Source organism: Ranitomeya imitator, chromosome 6 (assembly GCF_032444005.1).
Source record: "Ranitomeya imitator isolate aRanImi1 chromosome 6, aRanImi1.pri, whole genome shotgun sequence".
Taxonomy (NCBI): domain Eukaryota; kingdom Metazoa; phylum Chordata; class Amphibia; order Anura; family Dendrobatidae; genus Ranitomeya; species Ranitomeya imitator.
In genome coordinates, this window is record NC_091287.1 from 376,759,020 (window position 1) to 376,780,600 (window position 21,581).

General features: G+C 43.6%; 2 protein-coding genes across 2 annotated transcripts in view; one reads left to right on the forward strand and one right to left on the reverse strand.

Moving 5' to 3' along the window:
- PSMG2 (proteasome assembly chaperone 2) overlaps window positions 1-1,464 on the reverse strand; it is a 35,566-nt gene extending 34,102 nt beyond the window's left edge. The window contains exon 1 of the mRNA XM_069731014.1: window positions 1,361-1,464. Within this exon, the coding sequence (XP_069587115.1) occupies window positions 1,361-1,417 (57 nt within the window). The 5' untranslated portion in view covers window positions 1,418-1,464. The remainder of the gene's footprint in view (window positions 1-1,360) is intronic.
- CEP76 (centrosomal protein 76) lies at window positions 1,407-17,968 on the forward strand. The gene is made up of 12 exons (XM_069731011.1): window positions 1,407-1,804; window positions 2,245-2,400; window positions 5,600-5,681; window positions 5,909-6,133; window positions 7,590-7,775; window positions 11,255-11,352; window positions 12,188-12,316; window positions 13,134-13,322; window positions 14,945-15,111; window positions 15,258-15,591; window positions 16,953-17,170; window positions 17,669-17,968. The coding sequence occupies exons 1-12, from the start codon at window positions 1,742-1,744 to the stop codon at window positions 17,805-17,807; spliced, it is 1,986 nt and encodes a 661-aa protein (XP_069587112.1). The 5' UTR covers window positions 1,407-1,741; the 3' UTR covers window positions 17,808-17,968.
- Window positions 17,969-21,581: the final 3,613 nt, after the last annotated feature.

Genomic DNA, 21,581 nt, shown 5'->3' on the forward strand with positions numbered 1-21,581 from the left:
TGCTGCACCAATTCTTTGGAATGCACTACCCAGGACACTGATTAAGGCTACGTTCACATTTGCGTTGTGCGATGTTGCGTCGGCAACGCAATGCACAACGCAAACAAAAACACACGCTAAAACGCATAGTTTTGCAACGCATGCGTCCTTTTTTGCTGAATTTTGGACGCAAAAAAAATGCATCTTGCTGCGTCCTCTGCGCCCTAACGCTTGCGGCAAAAAAAACGCATGCATCGCAAAACGCATGCAAACGCATGTCCATGCGCCCCCATGTTAAATATAGGAGCGCATGGCGCATGCGTCGCCGCGGCTGCGCCCGACGCAGCCCGGCAGAACGCTAATGTGAACGTAGCCTAATCCCCAGTTTTAAACATGACCTAAGAACGAATTTCTTTAGACTGGCCTACAGGCTCACCGCACTACTTTAAAGGGAACCTGTCACCCCGTTTTTTGAGATTGAGCTATAAATACTGTTAAATAGGGCCTGCGCTGTGTGTTCCTATAGTGTATGTAGTGTACCCCGATTCCCCACCTATGCTGAGAAATAACTTACCAAAGTCGCCGTTTTCGCCTGTCAATCAGGCTGGTCAGGTCGGGAGGGCGTGTTCACAGCGCTGGTTCTTCCTCAGCTTTACGTTGGTGGCGTAGTGGTGAACAAGCAGCGCGCGATCTGCGCTGTAATCCCTTTCGTCGGTGGGGGCGGCCATCTTCCTGGGGCCGCGCGTGCGCAGATCGAGTGCTCTGCTGCACGGGGCTTCAGGAAAATGGCCGCGGGATGCCGCGCGTGCGCATTAGAGATCGCGGCGGCCATTTTCCCAAAGCCGAGTTTGCATCTCGGCTTTGGGAAAATGGCCGCTGCGATCTCTAATGCACACGCGCGGCATCCCGCGGCCATTTTCCTGAAGCCCCGTGCAGCAGAGCACTCGATCTGCGCACGCGCGGCCCCAGGAAGATGGCCGCCCCCACCGATGCAAGGGATTACAGCGCAGATCGCGCGCTGCTTGTTTACCACTACGCCACCAACGTAAAGCTGAGGAAGAACCAGCGATGTCACCACGCCCTCCCGACCTGACCAGCCTGATTGACAGGCGAAAACGGCGACTTTGGTAAGTTATTTCTCAGCATAGGTGGGGAATCAGGGTACACTACATACACTATAGGAACACACAGCGCAGGCCCTATTTAACAGTATTTATAGCTCAATCTCAAAAAACGGGGTGACAGATACACGTTTTGCTCATAGAAAATTTTCTTGAAAGCCAGGACCCTCGTATCATCTGCGCACACCCCCTCCACTTCTGCACGGTACGGATACTGGCTGGTGGCACGGAGGAGCCGCTTCTCGGCAGCCGGCACTCACCAGCAGGAGGCAGCAGGCCGCCGGGGGGCGCCATTCTCCAGCTGCCGGCACGAACATGACTGCGCTCTGCACACGGCGCACACCGTACACGTCACCAGAGCGACGTCTGCAAGGACCCCGCTGTCATGGTGTACAGCTGCCCGCCTGCATGCCTGTATAACGAGGCTCTGGTCTGGTCGTTATAGATGTTACCTTGATGCCTGTATAGAACCAGCGGCCCCGCTAGCAGGCGATACAGCCGTCTGAACAGAGTCCTGTAGAAAGCCGCAGTCAGGCAATGAGCGGGCCAGCCTCCCGCCGTGCTGCCCGCTTCTGCCCAGCTGTGCTGCTCTCTGTGTGTGGGTGCTGCGGTCACGTTCAGTGACTCCAATATCTGCACAGATGTCTCTGCCGCCAGAGGGCGCCGCGGAGCTGAGGCAGATCATCCGGGAGCAGCTGAGCGGGGTAAGTGCGGAACGCGACCCCTAGGGGGAGCAGCGAGCTCTGGGCTGGGAGCTGAGGGAGGAGGACGATCTCACTGATGGTGGTGTGTCCCCCAATAGATCATCAAAGATCTCGAAGGAATTTATTTTTTTACATTGCAACGAATGCATTTATAGGAGCCCCAGTTACAGGTGAAAATAGCCCCCCGCTGTGCCAGGCTTCAGCCGCTCTGTTATCCCCCCGCTGTGCCAGGCGTCAGCGGCTCTGCTGTGCCAGCATGGACCTGACGACCATGTAATCACCGGGCCCTGCATAATACGGAGCACTAAGTAGCCGGGAACATAGGACAGAGGTGGTAATAAACCCCTCCTGTCTGTCCTTCGGTGTCTGACAGCTCTGTACCCACCGCACTGTCTGCAGCTTTCATCCCACATTTACTTTTTGCATCCACCATATTTTAGATGAACGTCAATAGCAAAATCCGTGAGGTGCTCACAGAGACGTTAAAGGACGACTTAAGGCACGAAAGCCATCACTTGTCAGAAGAAGATGTGATGAAAGCCTTACGGAGGAGAGGAGTGATCGACGATGTCATGAAGGACATGCAATTCCCAGAGGTAAGCAGGGTCCGGGCTCTTTATACACATTGTTCATGGTGTAGTAAAAGAACCAGCAGAAAGAAAAGTATCACTCCAGTTATGCACACCACGTATAAAAAATGAAAACATAATGTAGGAAAAAACACAAGATTTTATTGACACACAACATAATAAAACATACTTAAAAACAGAAAGGCAAGGCCCTGTCCATAACACTCAGTAAATACAGAGTACAATAATATATATAACCCATAATAAGCATACTGATAACCAATGCTATAAGCCTGCCTGTACCCTAGGACTAGATGCAGACCATACGTGGCCAGCTCACAGGACAAACTAACCAACCCAGGCGGATGTATACAAAATCCTAAGTGGCCAGTAAACACCCAAATAGTGCATTTAGCCCGAACGGCTCATGGGACAAAAATATCTACCCTAAGCCAGTAAGGCAACAGGATCCCAAAATAACAGTGGGAGAAAAAATAAAAAAAAAGCACTGGAACCGCCAGGAAAAACCTCAGAGCACTAGAAGAAGGGGTTACCCAAGTGGTGACCAGAGCGGAGTCCGTGGGCAGCCAGGCAAGCAAGCAGGACAGGGACCAGAGCAGCCCCACGCGTATCGCCCTTCAAGAGAGGGCTTCGTCATTGCTTATTCCAGAAGGTGTAGTAAAAGAAAGCACCTTAATATAACGTTTGCTTCCATTAGTAGATCTTTTATAGGGCATTAGTATGATTGGCCCAGGGTTGGGATTGGTATTAGCATTGGATCATCCTAATATTTATGTCTGGGGTAGAAGCATGTAAAGGGGTGTTCCCACCAAATAAAATATAGTCATCCACTGGTGTCTGATCTCAATATATCTTTTTAGCAAACTGTACACTATATATATGATTTTTCTATATTTAAATGTTGAATAAAGAAATTATTTTTGATACCACAATGTAGCTCCCTCTTCCTATTTTTTGATCTCTCTTCAGGGCTATATTTTATGTGAAAACTATTCCACACAACACTTTTACCAATATTTTTGTTTTCGGTCTATAGCATGCCACATACAGTTAGGTCCATATATATTTGGACAGAGACAACATTTTTCTAATTTTGGTTATATACATTACCACAATGAATTTTAAACAAAACAATTCAGATGCAGTTGAAGTTCAGACTTTCATATTTCATTTGAGGGTATCCACATTAAAATTGGATGAAGGGTTTAGGAGTTTCAGCTCCTTAACATGTGCCACCCTGTTTTTAAAGGGACCAAAAGTAATTGGACAGATTAAATAATTTTAAATAAAATGTTAATTTCTAGTACTTGGTTGAAAACCCTTTGCTGGCAATGACTGCCTGAAGTCTTGAACTCATGGACATCACCAAACACTGTGTTTCCTCCTTTTTGATGCTCTGCCAGGCCTTCACTGCGGTGGATTTCAGTTGCTGTTTGTTTGTGGGCCTTTCTGTCTGAAGTTTATTCTTTAACAAGTGAAATGCATGCTCAATTGGGTTGAGATCAGGTGACTGACTTGGCCATTCAAGAATATTCCACTTCTTTGCTTTAATAAACTCCTGGGTTGCTTTGGCTTTATGTCTTGGGTCATGGTCCATCTGTAGTATGAAACGACGACCAATCAGTTTGGCTGCATTTGGCTGGATCTGAGCACACAGTATGTCTCTGAATACCTCAGAACTCATTCGGCTGCTTCTGTCCTGTGTCACATCATCAATAAACACTAGTAACCCAGTGCCACTGGCAGCCATGCATGCCCAAGCCATCACAATGCCTCCGCCGTGTTTTACAGATGATGTGGTATGCTTTGGATCATGAGCTGTACCACACTTTTGCCATACTTTTCTCTTTCCATCATTCTGGTAGAGGTTGATCTTGGCTTCATCTGTCCAAAGAATGTTCTTCCAGAACTGTGCTGGCTTTTTTAGATGTTATTTAGCAAAGTCCAGTCTAGCTTTCTTATTCTTGATGCTTATGAGTGGCTTGCACCGTGCAGTGAACCCTCTGTATTTACTTTCATGCAATCTTCTCTTTATGGTAGATTTGGATATTGATACGCCGACCTCCTGGAGAGTGTTGGTCACTTGGTTGGCTGTTGTGAAGGGGTTTCTCTTCACCATGGAGATCTTTTTAATCATAGACTTGAGACAGGGACAAGGGGGCATCCTGTACGTCTGGAGGAAAGAAGGTTTAGGCATAATAACAGACGCGGATTCTTTACTGTAAGAGCAGTGAGACTATGGAACTCTCTGCCGTATGATGTTGTAATGAGTGATTCATTACTTAAATTTAGGAGGGAATTGGATACCTTTCTTGAAAAGTATAATGTTGCAGGGTATATACACTAGATTCCTTGATAGGGCGTTGATCCAGGGAACTAGTCTGATTGCCGTATGTGGAGTCGGGAAGGAATTTTTTTCCCTAAAGTGTAGCTTACTCTTTGCCACATGGGTTTTTTTTGCCTTCCTCTGGATCAACATGTTAGGGCATGTTAGGTTAGGCTATGGGTTGAACTAGATGGACTTAAAGTCTTCCTTCAACCTTAATAACTATTCTGCGATCATCCACCCCTGTTTTTCGTGGGCGCCCAGGTCTTTTTGCCATTGGTGAGTTCACCAGTGCTTTCTTTCTCAGGATGCACCAAACTGTAGATTTTGCCACTCCTAATATTGTAGCAATTTCTCGGATGGGTTTTTTCTGTTTTCGCAGCTTAAGGATGGCTTGTTTCACCTGCATGGAGAGCTCCTTTGACCGCATGTTTACTTCACAGCAAAACCTTCCAAATGCAAGTGCCACACCTCAAATCAACTCCAGGCCTTTTATCTGCTTAATTGAGAATGACATAACGAAGGGATTGCCCACATCTGTCCATGAAATAGCCTTGGAGTCAATTGTCCAATTACTTTTGGTCCCTTTAAAAACAGGGTGGTACATGTTAAGGAGCTGAAACTCCTAAACCCTTCATCCAATTTTACTGTGGATACCCTCAAATGAAAGCTGAAAGTCTGAACTTCAACTGCATCTGAATTGTTTTGTTTAAAATTCATTGTGGTAATGTCTATAACCAAAATTAGAAAAATGTTGTCTCTGTCCAAATATATATGGACCTAACTGTAATTATATATTTGGGAAAGTTTTTAATATTAGTTTTTGTCTATCTATCCCATATCTATCTATCCATCTCTATCTACACATTTTTTTAATAGGATGGCCTCTCACAAGAGCTTACCTCTACTCCCAAACCACCGACACGTTTTGTTGATAAAGAATTGAGAACAGTAAAGAAGGGTAAGTGGATGCCCTAAGAGCAGCAGTCATGGATCTGGCTTTCAGTGACTGACATCCCATGCACCAGATTGCTCAGGCATTGTACAGTAGCTCCCAAACTCTACCAGAAGTTGTCATGGCATCAGAAATCCAGTGCCCTCATCTTACATCGTCTGTTGTTTTTGTTACATTAATCAGTTGTTTCTTTGCCGGCTTTTCTCCTAATGGATCTCTCCATTTATCCATAGTCAGTATAGACCCATCACGGAGATATCTTCATCTTCATATCTTGGGTGGAAAAGCGTTTCTGGAGCATCTTCAGGAATTGGACCCTCTTCCAGGCCAGGTGTGCTCCACATTTACCCTCAGTCTGCATTTTAGGAAGCAGCGTTTTCGTTCCCACCCTGTCCCTTGTGCCTGTGAACCAGACTTCCAGGATGGCTTCTTGCTGGAGCTCCATAAGGACAGCTTAGGTTAGTCCAGCGTTACATGTATTATAGTCGCACAGTTCTGTGTGTGTGTGTGTGTGTATATATATATATATATATATGCATTTCCGACGCTCTACTTATCTGAAACTGTTTTGAAATAACTCTCCTAAAAAGCAGCGCTTTCTGCAGTGGGTCCTGCTTGTAAAACTCGTGTGACTATTGCCTAAATTATCTTTTCTCATAACAGTTTTTATTGTTCTGTGTCTCTATTATTCCTCCTAGAAATAAAATAAATGGACCTCTGAGTGTTCCCATTCCCCTGAATCTAGGGGTAGGTCCCTATACAATGTGATACTGTCACCACTGATGGGACGTTATAAGTGAGCAGGGACTCCACCAGTTGGGGACATTCACTCTTCAGTTCATTCCTACATTTCTGGCAGGAGTAGCAGAGTATAGTGCAGTGTTATCAGACAGACTCTCCCGAATTGTTATTTCATGGGGAATACTTGTAAAAGAAACACAACCTGTCAGGCGAGGTGCACGACAGAAGACAAGACTTTGGCAGCATATCTGTCACAGTCCTGTGCAACCGACGCCTCCAATCATATGAGTAAATGAGTACCTGCGCCCTGGAGGACATTAGTTTTGCTTCAGGTTCATGCAGATGACTGTAGTTTTGGTCCAAGTGCGATCCATCAAAACATCAGATCGCACTCAGACCATGGTTATTTTATGGGGCCGTGCGCATGTCCAAGGAATAAAATCGCATCATGCCCTATTTGTCTCCGATAATTTGGATTGCACTTTCCCATTAAAGTTAAAAAAAAATAAAAATCAGACCGCACTCTGATAACACCTGACTACAGTCTGATTTTCACAAACTGACAGAATGGAGAAGATGGAGAATTTTTTTAATTTATCTTCCACATTCGAGAAAAATGGATCCCACATTGATAGGTCTAATTAGCATAATCAGATTGTTTTTCTCATATTGAGACTATACGATCGTGTGACCTGAGCCTTCTAGTGATTAATCTTTAGATTTCTATATCCAAACTTACCCACCTCACAGTACGTGGTAATGGGTCCCATCAATGTTTTGGTTGATATAACCTTCATGAGACATGTGACTATAGGTGATGGGACACGCTGATTGAGTCTGGCAGGCTTATGGTCCGAGGCTGTCATCTTTGTAGGTAGACCACCTCCGGCTATAAGCCTTATTGACTCGCTCAGTGTGTCCCTACAATTTTGGATCTGGGAATAAAATCACTTGAAGCAGAAGGGATGTCCTCTGGGGCACTGCCTTCATGTGCTGATCTGCTAGGAGAGGTGTCAGGTCTACCATCATTATTTATAAGGTAGCATTAGTATCAGTACCATTGTCTCTCACATATTTGCTGTGTTAATTCATTAATATATTTTAATCAGCTGTGCTATAGACTATGCTCATCCCTGTGTACTGTAGATCTACTAAGCACATGCCTTTACCTAGGTGATGGCAGCAGAATGGCAGATGCCACCACCCTTCTGTCAGTCTGTGATCCTATCCAGCTGGTGCTCATCAAGACAGACACGTCTGGAGAAACCACGTTGGTGGCATCCCACTTTCTTGAGTGGCGCTCTGTGTTGGGGGTGGATAGAGGAGTGACAAGTCTTGCTGTGGAGCTCCAAGGTGTAGGTGAGTCCATTGTCGTTTTATGTACATCTCAAACCTGGTAATTAGCCTTGCATGTTCCATGTGTCCCAGTGTAAATGTGATATTGGAGCGTGTTGTGAATGTTTTACATGTTGGACTTTTGTACTGATCAAAACACCAGAAATCTGAAAAGAGCGTCCAAAGATGAAGGGTTGTGGACACGTGCATGAAGATTATTCCTCTATGTGATTCTTAAATGCAAAGCTAAATAACTTTCTAAATAGCCTTCTTTGAAAAATTATTTGCATATGTTCTGTAAATCCTGTGCCCAGCTGAGTACCGTGCAGAAATGTTACCAACCTGTCAGCGCTGCCCCTGATGGTTCTCTGCTACATTCACACATTGGTGCATAGGTTGGTATACATGCAGAGTGTAGGAGCACGCTCACACTGTGGCCACTTCACAGTCAAAAACCAGGAAAAAACACTGAGCATATACCCTGTAGTAAGTAAATTGTAATTGTATATGTAAATAACATAGGGTTCTTAGTATACTAAAAAAAAGTGTGCAATCCATCCCCCCGTAACTAGGCGTACCCAATCAGGATGGTTCTGGCTCTAATATTAAAACCTCTCCTTGTGTCAGCCATCCTCAATATAGAAAAGAGCAAAGCAGGACTCGAACACCTGCCTGTGGGAAGCTATATAGATGAAGAGCCGAGCTCAGAAAGACGGAGCCATACCCATGTTTGTATAAAGGAAAAGAAACTACAGCAAAATCAAAGATGTGAGCTGGAGCACAAGTTGGTATACCAGCAATGTTCACACTGTGGTCACTTCACTGACCAAATCAAAGAAAAAAAAATGCATTTTCAAGTGTAGCTGAGGGACAAGCAGATCAAATGGCCATCTGCGGCCAAACACTTCACTTTGATGTCTCTTTCATTAAAGGGAATCTGTCACCCAAAAAATGGCCTATCAACTAAGGCCACCGGCATCAGAGGCTTATCTGCAGAATTCTGTAATGCTGCAGATAAACCCCTTATGTATCCTGTAAGATAAGAAAAACAAGTTAGATTATACTCACCCAGGGGCGGTCCTGCTGCGGTCCAGTTTGATGGGCATTGCTGTCCAGGAACCTCTTATCTTCATACGATGACATCCTCTTCGTGTCGCGGCTCCGGCACAGGCGTACTTTGTCTGCTCTGTTGAGGGCAGAGCAAAGTACTGCAGTACGCAGGCGTCGGGAAAGGTCAGAGAGGCTCGGCGCTCTCAACAGGGCAGACAAAGTACGCCTGCGCAGGAGCCGCGGCAGGAGGACAAGAAGAGGAGGACGTGATCGTATGAAGATAGGAGGCGCCAGACTCGGACCGCGACGCCCATCGGACCCGAACCGCAGCGGGAGCTCCCCTCGGTGAGTATAATATAACCTGTTTTTCTTATCTTACAGGTGACATCAGGGGCTTATCTACAGCATTACAGAATTCTGTAGATAAGCCCCTGATGCTGGTGGCCTTAGTTGATAGTATTTTCAAGATCAATATTAAAGTAGGGGAACTATAACCAAAATCATAAGAAAATGCCCTAACTATAAAAACACTTTTTATTACTAAAACCAAGGCAAACTAAAGTGACAAAAAACTAAACAAACAAGTGCTCAAAAAACTACCCACAAACCTAATGGGGAATACTATACGACCCTAGCTCAAATGCCTATAATTACTCCTTCCTAGCTGTGGAGGTTGGCACCCTAGGGGGGAACGTTGTGGCGCCCCCGCTCCACGATGGCTGACCCTAGAGGCCCTGATACACCCTACTGCCGCTATTGAGAACCGCTACCCACAAACTAAAGGGTCCTCTACCACTAGACAAGGAGCCAACTATGCTAGGGAGAGCCTAGATCCCCACTAAATATAAAAGCAATGTATGAACACATGGCAAAAAAATGGTGACACAGATAGTGTTACCGCTCTGTATGTGGTTGTCACGGTTACTCCAGCATATAAATAGGTATAAGATTGTCACAAGGCAGCCATACCCAGACCACATACACAAACCACAAATATATATATAGAACACTATAGGGGATTACTATATCCTTCAACCTGGTATAAACCATAGTAATGCAAGAACCCCCTATATATATGGATCTGATCCTGATAGCACCGATCCACTGAATACACAGTTACAGTATGCGGTGTGTTTAAATACTCATCTCTGGATGTGTCAGCGGTAATGCACCATTTGCCATTGCTAATTAGCGCCTCAACGCGTTTCGCCCATGCAGGCACTTCAGGAGGCCTGATACAAAGATATCCTGTGTCACATACGGTGATAGATAGTTACCTGCCTGGTGAAGTTCAACTTCTCTTATAGTTGCCGCCGCATTCATCACCGCAGGGGAGCCTCCCCTCCACAGAGCGGTAACACTATCTGTGTCACCATTTTTTTGCCATGTGTTCATACATTGCTTTTATATTTAGTGGGGATCTAGGCTCTCCCTAGCATAGTTGGCTCCTTGTCTAGTGGTAGAGGACCCTTTAGTTTGTGGGTAGCGGTTCTCAATAGCGGCAGTAGGGTGTATCAGGGCCTCTAGGGCAGGGGTCCCCAACTCCAGTCCTCAAGGCCCACCAACATGTCATGTTTTCAGGATTTCCTTATTCTTGTCCAGGTAATAATTGCATCACCTGTGCAATGCAAAGGAAATCCTGAAAACATGACCTGTTGGTGGGCCTTCAGGACTGGAGTTGGGGACCCCTGCTCTAGGGTCAGCCATCGTGGAGCGGGGGCACCACAACGTTCCCCCCTAGGGTGCCAACCTCCGCAGCTAGGAAGGAGTAATTATAGGCATTTGAGCTAGGGTCGTATAGTATTCCCCATTAGGTTTGTGGGTAGTTTTTTGAGCACTTGTTTGTTTAGTTTTTTGTCACTTTAGTTTTAGTAATAAAAAGTGTTTTTATAGTTAGGGCATTTTCTTATGATTTTGGCCTTAGTTGATAGGCCATTTTTGGCGTGACAGATTCCCTTTAAAGACTTTTTACCTTACTGAACATTCTGCCTATTTTAGGACTTGGCTTTTAGGCTTTATGGCTTCTCCTTTGTAGGGCGACCTATTAGTGTTTGCTTGCATATTTTTGGGGAGAGGTTTTAGCTTCACTGCTAGACAACCTCACCTTAATCAATTCAGAACCTGAATTAAAATAATAAAATCGTGTGTACTCCCCTCTCGCAGTGGCGCTGTTTCAGTAATGTCAGGGCTGCTCTGCCAGAATATTGATGAGCCGCAACTGATATCGGACAGGACAATGTCATGTCACCACCGGGAACAGCGGCTCTGACATCGCTGGACCCTTGTCACCACGGGGGGTCAGTGTACACCGTTTTTATTATATATGGGGTTCTGTATTGACTTAATACAGTGCATTAAACTTAGAATAGTTTTATTTTTAAACTTAGTTGTGTAAACTGCCTTGTGGAGTTTTTTGATCTGTGATTTACTTTATTGTGCTGTTTATTTTATAGGTGCGGAATGTAAAATTCCTGTTGGAGTTTTAAATATTAAGCTTGAACTTTATCCACCTCTCTCTCGAACATTATCTCCAGAGATTGTCAACACTCAGGTATATAGCGCTGCTAAAGTTACTTATTGGGGCACGTAGCGCCTCTGCGGTGACCTACTGGGGCACATAGCGCCTCTGCTGTGACCTACTGGGGCACGTAGCGCCTCTGCAGTGACCTACTGGGCACATAGCGCCTCTGCGGTGACCTACTGGGGCACATAGCGCCTCTGCTGTGACCTACTGGGACACATAGCGCCTCTGCGGTGACCTACTGGGGCACATAGCGCCTCTACTGTGACCTACTGGGGCATGTAGCACCTTTGCGGTGACCTACTGGGGCACATAGCTCCTCTGCGGTGACCTACTGGGGCACATAGCGCCTCTGCGGTGACCTACTGGGGCACATAGCGCCTCTGCGGTGACCTACTGGGGCACATAGCGCCTCTGCGGTGTTCACACACAGCATTTCCATCATGGCTGCAACGTGGGCAAGAAATGTATTGGACAGGGACCACTTCAGGCTTCAAGTTGTCAATAAACAATGATTTGATTTTGCACGGGAACCGCTCTTTCACCCACAAAACCACACGTCTGTTTTGCCTGCACGGTTTTACATTTACAAGTGAAATGGCTGTTTACCCTGGAAAATCAAAGAATTGATTGATGGGCGATTTGGACTCCTGGATGCTGTGGGTCTTGGCCACAATGTGATCACTCCATTTGGCTTTGCCCTAATGCTGCAGTAATGCGGTTCATCGCTTATGTTCCTAACTAATGACTGCATTCATTGGCTTCCAATAGCCGGTTCCTTCTTAAGATTCTTGTTGGTTCTTATACAACTTCTGTATATATGAAGACATCTGCTCCTTGTCTAGTCACATTTATTTTATTGCAGCTCACACTGGAGCGACAGAAGACAGCAGAGAAGGAACGATTGTTTTTGGTCTATGCAAAACAGTGGTGGAGAGAATATCTGCAAATTCGTCCATCCCACAATTCCAGACTTGTGAAGATCTTCGCCCAGGTTTAGCAGCCGCTTAGTATTTCAATTGGAAACGTTGTGTTTTGTGAATCTTCATTTTTGGTTATCAGTTGCTGGAATAGGGGAACGTTCTTTAGGTAGCCATACACGTAAATGATTTGCCTTCTTGTCCCATCACACAGTAATATTACCCTTGGGCTGACTTTTTATATACCGCAGCTCCTAATTAATTGTGCACCTCATTGAAATGTTCTTTTCTGTAGGGATTTCCAATATGGTAGCAGCTCCAAACATCATTGTGACATCTCAGTACAGAAGTGCTCCCAATTCTCTTGGTCTGGGATTTGTAGTTCTTTATACAACTTGAATAAAAGGTTGAAGCATTCTAGAAAGTCAAATGACTATTCTTGTGTAAAACCTGAGTATAATGGGTTATCCACTATTCCAAACACTGTAAGACACCAAAAATAACAAACTCAGCAGGTACTCGCCCTCCTTGAGTCCAGCAATGACTCCCTGACGCTGCTTTGGTCTGTATTTTTGGCAATGATGTCACATCGACTGTGCGCCTCAATGCTGTTGTCAATCACTGTGTTCAGCTGCTAGTGCCATCTATCGCAGCGCCTGCGCTGAGCCCCGTGATTTATCTACAGCAGTGATGGGCACTGTCGGATGTGACATTGCGGGTGACAGCCTAAATGCTAGTAGAGGGCTGGCCCTGGACCCGATGAGGGCGAGTACCTGCTGTATTTTGTTGTTTGGGGGTATTCTACAGCATTGGGGGTCACTTTCCAGAAAGTGGAAAACAGCTTTAAGTTTATTAGATAAAATGTGACCATTTATTATCTTTATCTCTCAGGATGAAAATGGACTGAACCGTCCCGTGTGCTGCTATGTATGTCCTCTTAGAGCAGGGCGCCTGCTGGACACACCCCGACAAGCGGCACGCTTTGTAAATGTCCTTGGCTACGAAAAAGTCCCAGTTGTTGGTGGAGGTGGTAAACAAGAACAGTGGTGCACGATGCTGGCATTTCTCTGTAGAAATAAGGTATTCTGTAATTCTGTATTCACATTTTTATAATATTGAATTGTATTCTTAAGTAAAACTCATTTGAACCTTACTATTCAGCAGGTTCACATCTATTTAAAAGGTTTATACTGAATTATACTGAACCTCTTACCAGCAAATTATGTACAATTACATCATATGCCGGCTTCATGACTTTAACACGGGCTCAGGTATTGAGCCAACATCTTTGCCTGCAGATGATGGCTGGAATATTCAGCCATCCTCTGCCATCCGTGCGTAGAGCATTTACAGTTTGCTGTTATAACTGCCCCGCCATCATGGGATGCTGATGGGTTGCCATGAAAAGTGAGGGGTCTGCTCAGGTGCCTGTCATGGCGGTGCTCCTGTGAAAGCCAGTCCATGACTGGAGTTCATTGGAGACCGTGATTTTTGCTATGTACTGTGGTATTGTAGTATATAATACAAGCGACCAGGACTCTCCCAGGTTCAAGTCCCTTAAGCGGACTAACCAACACAATAGTAAGGTATTACCTGACCTACGCCCCACCCTCATAAACCCCTTCACGACGGCGCCAATTTCCATTTTAGTTTTTTCTTCCCAGAGAACTTGTACTTTTGAATGAGACTATTCATTTTACCACATTGTGTACTGGAAAACAGGAAAAAAATTCCAAGTAGGGGGCAAAAATGTGGAAAAAAACACAATTCTGCCGTTGTTTTGGGGAATTGTTTTACGGTGTACATTTTGAAGTAAAAATGACCTTGCAAATCGATTCTACTCATCAATAAAATTACAGCGATACCAATCATGTCCAGGTTTTTTTTATTATTATTTTAGTGAAAAAAATTACAAGTTTTCAAAAAAAATGTTAAGGTTATGATGCCATTTTCCGAGACCCATACCGTTTTTATTGTTGAGCCAATGGAGCTGTGTGAGGGCTTATTTTTTTTTGATGGTCAAGATTACCTTTTTATTGATACCATTTTGGGATAGATGTGACTTGTTGATCGCTTGTTAAAGCATTTTTTGTGAAAAAATAAATAATTTTGCCGTTTTTGACTTTTTATTTATTTATTTTTCAGTTTACAGTGTTTACCAGTCAGGTTAATTATTTTTATATTTTACATATATGTGTATTTTTTTATATCTTGCTTTTTAATAGGGGAAAGGGGGTGATTGTAGCTTTTATTTTTTTAATTACTAATGTGTACAGTATAGTTGACCCCTCAACTCTCTGACGACAGCAGCTGGGGGAAATGTTATATTATTATCACATGCAAATAAATCCAAGACAAAAAGACCTTTTCACGCTATCTTTTTTTACAGAAGTAAATACAAATCCCATGATTTCTTAGCTTTTCATGCTGGAAAAAAATTATTTAAAAAAAATGTTGAAACCAGTGTATTTCTGCTGGGTGCCTAGGGCATAATATCCTTCAGTTTATTTTTTTATGGGAATGTTGTAGATGTTCTTTTTTCAGTTACCCTTCTGGCATTAATGAAGAGATTAGTGTATCATCACTCCCAGCTTCCCACCTCTCTGGAAATCAATCAATGTCTTCAGTTAGGGTGGTCATATGTTACTCTTCTACGATATGTCCACAATTTATAATATTTTAACCTGTAATATCTATTTTAGGGGGACTGTGAAGATCATTGCTCCCTCCTCTGCAGCCTTCTTCTTGGTTTTGGGTTAGATGCTTATGTGTGTGTTGGCACAAAAGGAAAAGGAATAGCCCACACATGGGTGATGACGTATGGCACTGATGGAGCAGTTACCTTCTGGGAGAGTTTGACTGGGCAAAGGTTGGTACTTTTGTACTGAAGTTGTTATAAGTTTGTGGATGAATTAGTTTAGCTACATGGGCAGATAATTAGTGCTGACAGGTCGTTGATGTAATTCTTCTACATTATGTTATAGCATGCAATTGTTCTCATTCCTCAATCTGCAGATACGTCCATAAGCCTATCAATCGTGATGACCCTCCTATGGTGGAACAGCCAAAACCCCTGTACCCGTATAAATCCATTGGATGCATTTTTAACCATCAGCGGTTCCTGGCCAACTGCCAGCCATCAGATTCAGTAGATTTCTGTGTGTTTGATCTGAATGATGAATCCAGGTGGAAACCAATGAGTGAAGGAGCCATTAAATCCATTTGTTCCCCGGGATCTAGCACGTCCCTTCTTCCATTCCCTCCACTCTGCAGCTCACTGCTTGACGGTGCTGCAGAAAGTAATGAGATTGAATTGCAGCTGCGAGTTCTCGTCACCGAGCACAGAAAGGTAAAGTTCACATATATTGCTTTGCCTTCTCTCCTGAAGTTGCTTGTTTTAGCTTATTGGGTAGGTGCACTACTGTAAGATGGGCATGTAATTCGTTAGATCTATCAGTCGTACTGGGACAAAGCTGAACAGAAGCAAGTGACCCATCATCAGGCTTTCGGGAGGATTTAGATTTTCCAGTCAGCACCATACAGCATGGTAATGGTCTAACAGTCATGGCCATCTATACCAATGCTTCATAATCTGTGTAAATTTGCTTTAATAAGAGCCATCTGTTATTGTGGAGACTCAGGCACGTCGACCTAATTATGTCATTCGGAAGACTCTACATCGTTCCTGGCCCTCTGAAATCCTGTGCTGCTCTGTACACCTTTCAGGGTATGCAAAGTTAGGTGCTGGTTTTTACAGCAAAGACTTCTTACAGACCCCCCTTCCCCAATAAATCTGCCAGTGCGCAAGTAAAGTTGTGGGGTACCCCTCATGTATTTGTAAGTGGCCAAGAATTTTAATAAAACTGTGCCGGATTCCAGACGTCTAGGATGGATCTACAGTAACGTGATGTCCAATGTTATCAAGCTCGGAGAAGAGTATTTGTGCCCCAAAGTGCCTGACTCCTAACAGCAACCCCCGCAATACTCTATCAGGGTAATTAACTTGGCGCTTACTATTTTCAGATATATTTCTCTACACTATGCCACACCAGGAATCATCGTTAACCTACTACCATGCTGTAAAGCGTTCAATGGCAATTAATCCTCCTGACAGATTCCCTTTAAAGCAATCTCCGGAAGAAAACCCCATATTACATTGCCACCGACCCTCGGTTCTCGTGAATTTATCCTCATTGAAAGAAGCCCATCTATAAGTCGATCACCCCTCCCCATTCCCCAATAATTATACAATTCTAGATCATTTATTGTGGATCATTTACTCTAGGAAATACATGAATTGACAATTGAGTGTTAGGATTATTCCTGTAATTGGACCATATTCTTACATACTGACATTGTCAGTGCCGAAAAAACAGTTTCTGACCCATTATCGACAACAGGAGTTATACCCCTAAGTTGTCTACGTGTCCATACATTTCTAGTAAAGCTCTCGAAAAAAATGCTCAAGTATGTATCAAGATGTCTGTCAGGAGAACAGGTTGTTCTAGCCTAAAATTGTACCTCGTCCTTTTTCTTAATAACTGAATCATTTCCACTGGCTATGCAATAAATCCATAAATACAGCTGATTACTCAGATATTATTTTTTATCAAACCTTTTAGCGATGCTCTATAATGCTGAATTCTGTGCATGTCCTGTTCTTCTCCCAAGTCTAAACTTGCCCCTTCTGTTCTCACTTCTACTGTACAGGATCTAGGTCTGGCCACTGTTTGGGACGATCAGCTGTCTTACTTATTGTCTCCTGCCTTGGCTGCATATGAAATAGAGAGAACCACAGGAATCTCCGCAGGAAATGAGGAGTTTCAGGATGCCATCAGGAGGGCCGTGCCAGATGGTCACACTTTCAAAGGATTTCCCATTCACTTTGTTCATCGAAATGCAAGAAGGGCATTTGCTACTTGTCTGCGGTAATAATCATGATTTTAGTGTTATATATAACTGATTTCAAATGTTATTTGAAGGTACTTAAAGGGGATTTCCATTTCTGGAAAATACCCCGTTTCCCTTTTGTACTTGGGCTCAGTTATTAGTTGCAGCACGGTCAACGTGACCTCAGCAATGTAGAGAAAGCTTTAGAAACCCAAGGGGTGTGGAAAGCAAACTTTTTTTTTTTTATAAGCTGCTGCTGGGTGACAGGGATTTTCCGAATTGTATGAGAGAGAGGTGAAGTAACCCTGATATATTAATCTATAAGTCAAAAGAAAATCTAAGGACCTGTGTGCATTTGCAGTAGAGGCTCTCCGTCCCAATCCTACGCACGTTTCACACACGGCTTCATCAGGAGTTGAGCAAATATAAAATGTCACATTAACTTCACTTGAGAATTGTTCACAAAACTTTGCTTGCACTTCCATAGCGCCTTGTCCTTGCTGTATGTATTGATTTCCTCCCATGTTTTTGCACAGATCCCCTTTCTGTGATGATATTGTTGGCTGTCGTGGAGATCAGATGCGTCTTGCAATTCGAGTGCGTGTCTTCACATACCCAGAGTCGGCATGTGCCGTATGGATAATGTTTGCCTGTAAATACCGCTCCGTTTTATGATGTATACCTTTTCACCAGTCTAATGAACTGCTAAATTCCTCACACTAACTGTGCGTACAAAGATTGTTTCCTGTATTTTTTTTTTAATATATGTTTAAATTTAAATTATGTAAATTTTGTTACTGAGAAAAATCTTTTATATAATAAACTATTTTGCCACTACAAGTCTCCAATATTTCTCACTACATCAAAATGGGCAGGTGTCTCGTAATAACAAGGTCTGTTTAATATTATGTCGTGTCTAAGATCCTTCTACTACTTTTTGTTAACCCCTTCACGACCTATGATGTATAGATAAGCCATAGGTCGTGCCTCTCCCTTAGATGCAGGCTCTGGCGCTGAGCGCGCATTTTCTCTCAGCCCATGACATGTGGTTTGTTCAGCTGTCAGATGCCCTTAACAGCTGTTGATGAAATCCACAATCCATCCGTTAACATGTTAAGTGCCGCCGTCAATCACTGACAGCAGAAATTAACTCGCGCACACTGGAAGTGCTTCATAAGACCCACCCTTCGGTGCCCTTGTCACATGATCACAGAGGGGTCGTAATTACAGTCGGGGGTCTTCAGAAGAGCCCTGTGCTTGTCATTGCAGATCTACTATGAATGCTGGTCCGTGTCTAAAGTCCTGCTATGTGTAGCACAAGCCATCGGATGATTACAGCATCAAGTGTCCTAAGGGGACTCTTGAAGCAAGTAAAAAGTAGAAAAAATTTTGTTAAAAAAAATATAAACGTTCAAATCCCACACCCTTTTTCCCCACTCAAAATAAAACAATAAAATACACACATATTTGATATTGCTGCTTTGAGTAATGTCCAATCTATCAAAATACAAAAACAATCCGATCGGTAAATGGCTTAATGAGAATGGTCGCCGCAACTTTGCAATATCAGGTGATCAAAACATCATATCTGCCTCAAAATGGTATCAATAAAAATGTCCGCTCAGTGCGCAAAAAATAAGACGTCGCCCAGCCCCAGATACTGAAAAATGGAGATTTACAATTCAATTTTTTTTTTTGTAATTTCACCGCACTTGGAATTTTTTTCCCCATTTTCCAGTACACAGTATGGTAAAAATGAATGGTGTCATTGAAAAGTACAACTTGTCCCACAAAAAAAGCCCTCACATGGCCATACTGACAGAAAATTAAAGTTATGGCTCTGTGAAGAAGGGAAGCAAAAAATTAACTTGCAAAAAAACTGAAAATCACAGTGTTGTTAAGGGTTAAAATATTTTTATTTTAATGTTCTTGATATTTCTGAAAAAGTGCAAAGCTGAATTGGATTGCATAAAATCTGAATCTGGTTCATCCTTGATTTTAGCACATGCCGCCATACTCATGGCTGTGCTGTCAGAATATAAAACACTCACTGGACTAACGTATCTATACTAAATTAGCTAATTAATTAATTTTAGGTTCACCAGTGCTATCTACGATTCTTCGTTTTTATATCACTCATCCTAAAATCGGGAAAGCTCCATTAGACTGTGCTAATTATTGGCCCGTAGCTCTTCTTAAAGGGAACCCGTCACCAGGTTTGGCCGATGTGCGTTACAGCCATCACATTTCAGGGCTGATATACAGTATTCTATAATGCTGTAGATGAGTCCCCGATCCGACCTGCAAGAGAAGAGAAATAACTTTTATTATACTCACCTGCTGGGCGGTCTGATCCGAGGAGTGTCGCTCTCCTTGGCCTCCATTCTTCTTATGATCGCAGTCCTCCTTCCTGGCTCGTGTGGATGACGACACACCACGTCAGCTACACAAACTCCTTGGCATCGCGCTCCTGTGCCGGCATACTTCTATGCCCTGTTGAGGGCGGAGTAAAGTACTGCAGACGCTGTGCCTCTCTGACCTTTCCCACACATGCGCTCTGCAGTACTTTTCCCTCAACAGAGCTTAGAAGTACACCTGCACAACAGCGCGATGCCATGGTGCAGGAACACGTCATCCACAGGAGCCAAGAAGGAGAACGGCATCGCAAGAAGAACGGAGGCGCCCAGCAGGTGAGTATAATTAAAAAAAAATTATCTTACAGGTCAGATTGGGAGCTTCTTTACATCATTCTATAATGCTGTATATCAGCCCTGAAAGGTGATGGCCACATCTCATATCGGCCAAACCTGGTGACAGGTTCACTTTAATGCAGACTTTTACTAATTTTCATGAAAATACTAGCAACACGTTTATCTATTTGGATACCCCATCTAATACATGAGGACCCTATTTGGATACCCCATCTAATACATGAGGATCTTATAGGTTTCATACCATGCAGACAAGTTGGCGATAACACTAGAAAGGTAATAGACCTTATTGATGTGGTATATAGGACTTAGAGTACAGAACTATTACTCAGCCTAGATGCTGAAAAGGCATTCAATCGTCTAGGTTGGTCATTCATGTCTCAAATTTTAGCTCAATTTGGAATCTCAGGACTATTTGCTACTGCTTTAAATAGTCAGTGTTCACAACCCTCAGCGACCATCAAACTGCCTCATGTGTTAACTCAACCATTTCAGATTTATAATGGGACCCACCAGAGACCGACTCAAAAAATTAAAAACAAAACAGAAAATCACTTGTATGATTTTTAAAATAATTAAATTTCATTTTATTGCATGAAATTTAAGTATTTCATCACCTACCAACCAGCAAGAATTCTGGCTCTCACAGACTTGTTAGTTTTTCTTCAAGAAGCCCTCCTACTCTCAACTCATTATCTGTATTTTTGTATCTGGTTGAAGTTGTTGACTGTATAAAAGACACCCATCCACACAGTCAATCACACTCCAACCTCTCCATCATGACCAAGACCAAAGAGCTGTCTAAGGATACTAGGGACAAAACTGTAGACCTACACAAGGCTGGAATGGGCTACAGGACAATAGGAAAGCAGCTTGGTGAGAAGGAAACAACTGTTGGCACAATTATTAGAAAATGTAAAAAACTCAAGATGGCTGTCAATCTTCCTCAGTCTGGGGTTCCATGCAAGATCTTGCCTTGTGGGGCAAGGATGATTCTAAAAAAGGTCAGGAATCGGCCCATATTTACATGAGTGGACCTAGTTAATGACCTGAAGAGAGCTGGGACCCCAATCTCAACCATTACCATTAGAAACACACTATGCCGTCATGGATTAAAATCCTGCAAGTGCACAAAATTCCCCCCCCACACACACACATGTCCAAGCTCGTTTGAAGTTCGCCAATGACCATCTGAGTGATTCAGAGGAGGCAATGGAGAAGGTTATGTTGTCAGATGAGACAAAAATAGAACTTTTTGGTATCAACTCCACTCGTCATGTTTAGAAGAAGGATGAGTACAACCCCAAGAACACTGTCCCGAGTGTGCAGCATAACCCAATTGAAAATCGTTGTAAGGTGTTGAAGCCCAATATTGCCCAGCAACATCCAGTTATCTGAAGAAGGGATGGGGCCCAGAAGAAGATACATATACCAGGATGGGGGATATCTAAATCTGGATGGGGGCCCCCAGTATACCAAGGACATTATATATTATATTCAGGATGGGAGGGAGCCTGTTATGAAGGCAATCCAGTAACACAGTGTGCCAGTAATCAGAGCACATACAGTGATCTGACAATAACCCAAAAACAATAGAACGAGCTCTGAGACGTGGAATCTCTGTAGACCGCAATACCTGAACCTATCCTAAACACAACTAAAGGCAGCTGTGGATTGCGCCTGACACTACCTATGCAACTCGGCACAGCCTGAGGAACTGACTAGCCTGAAGATAGAA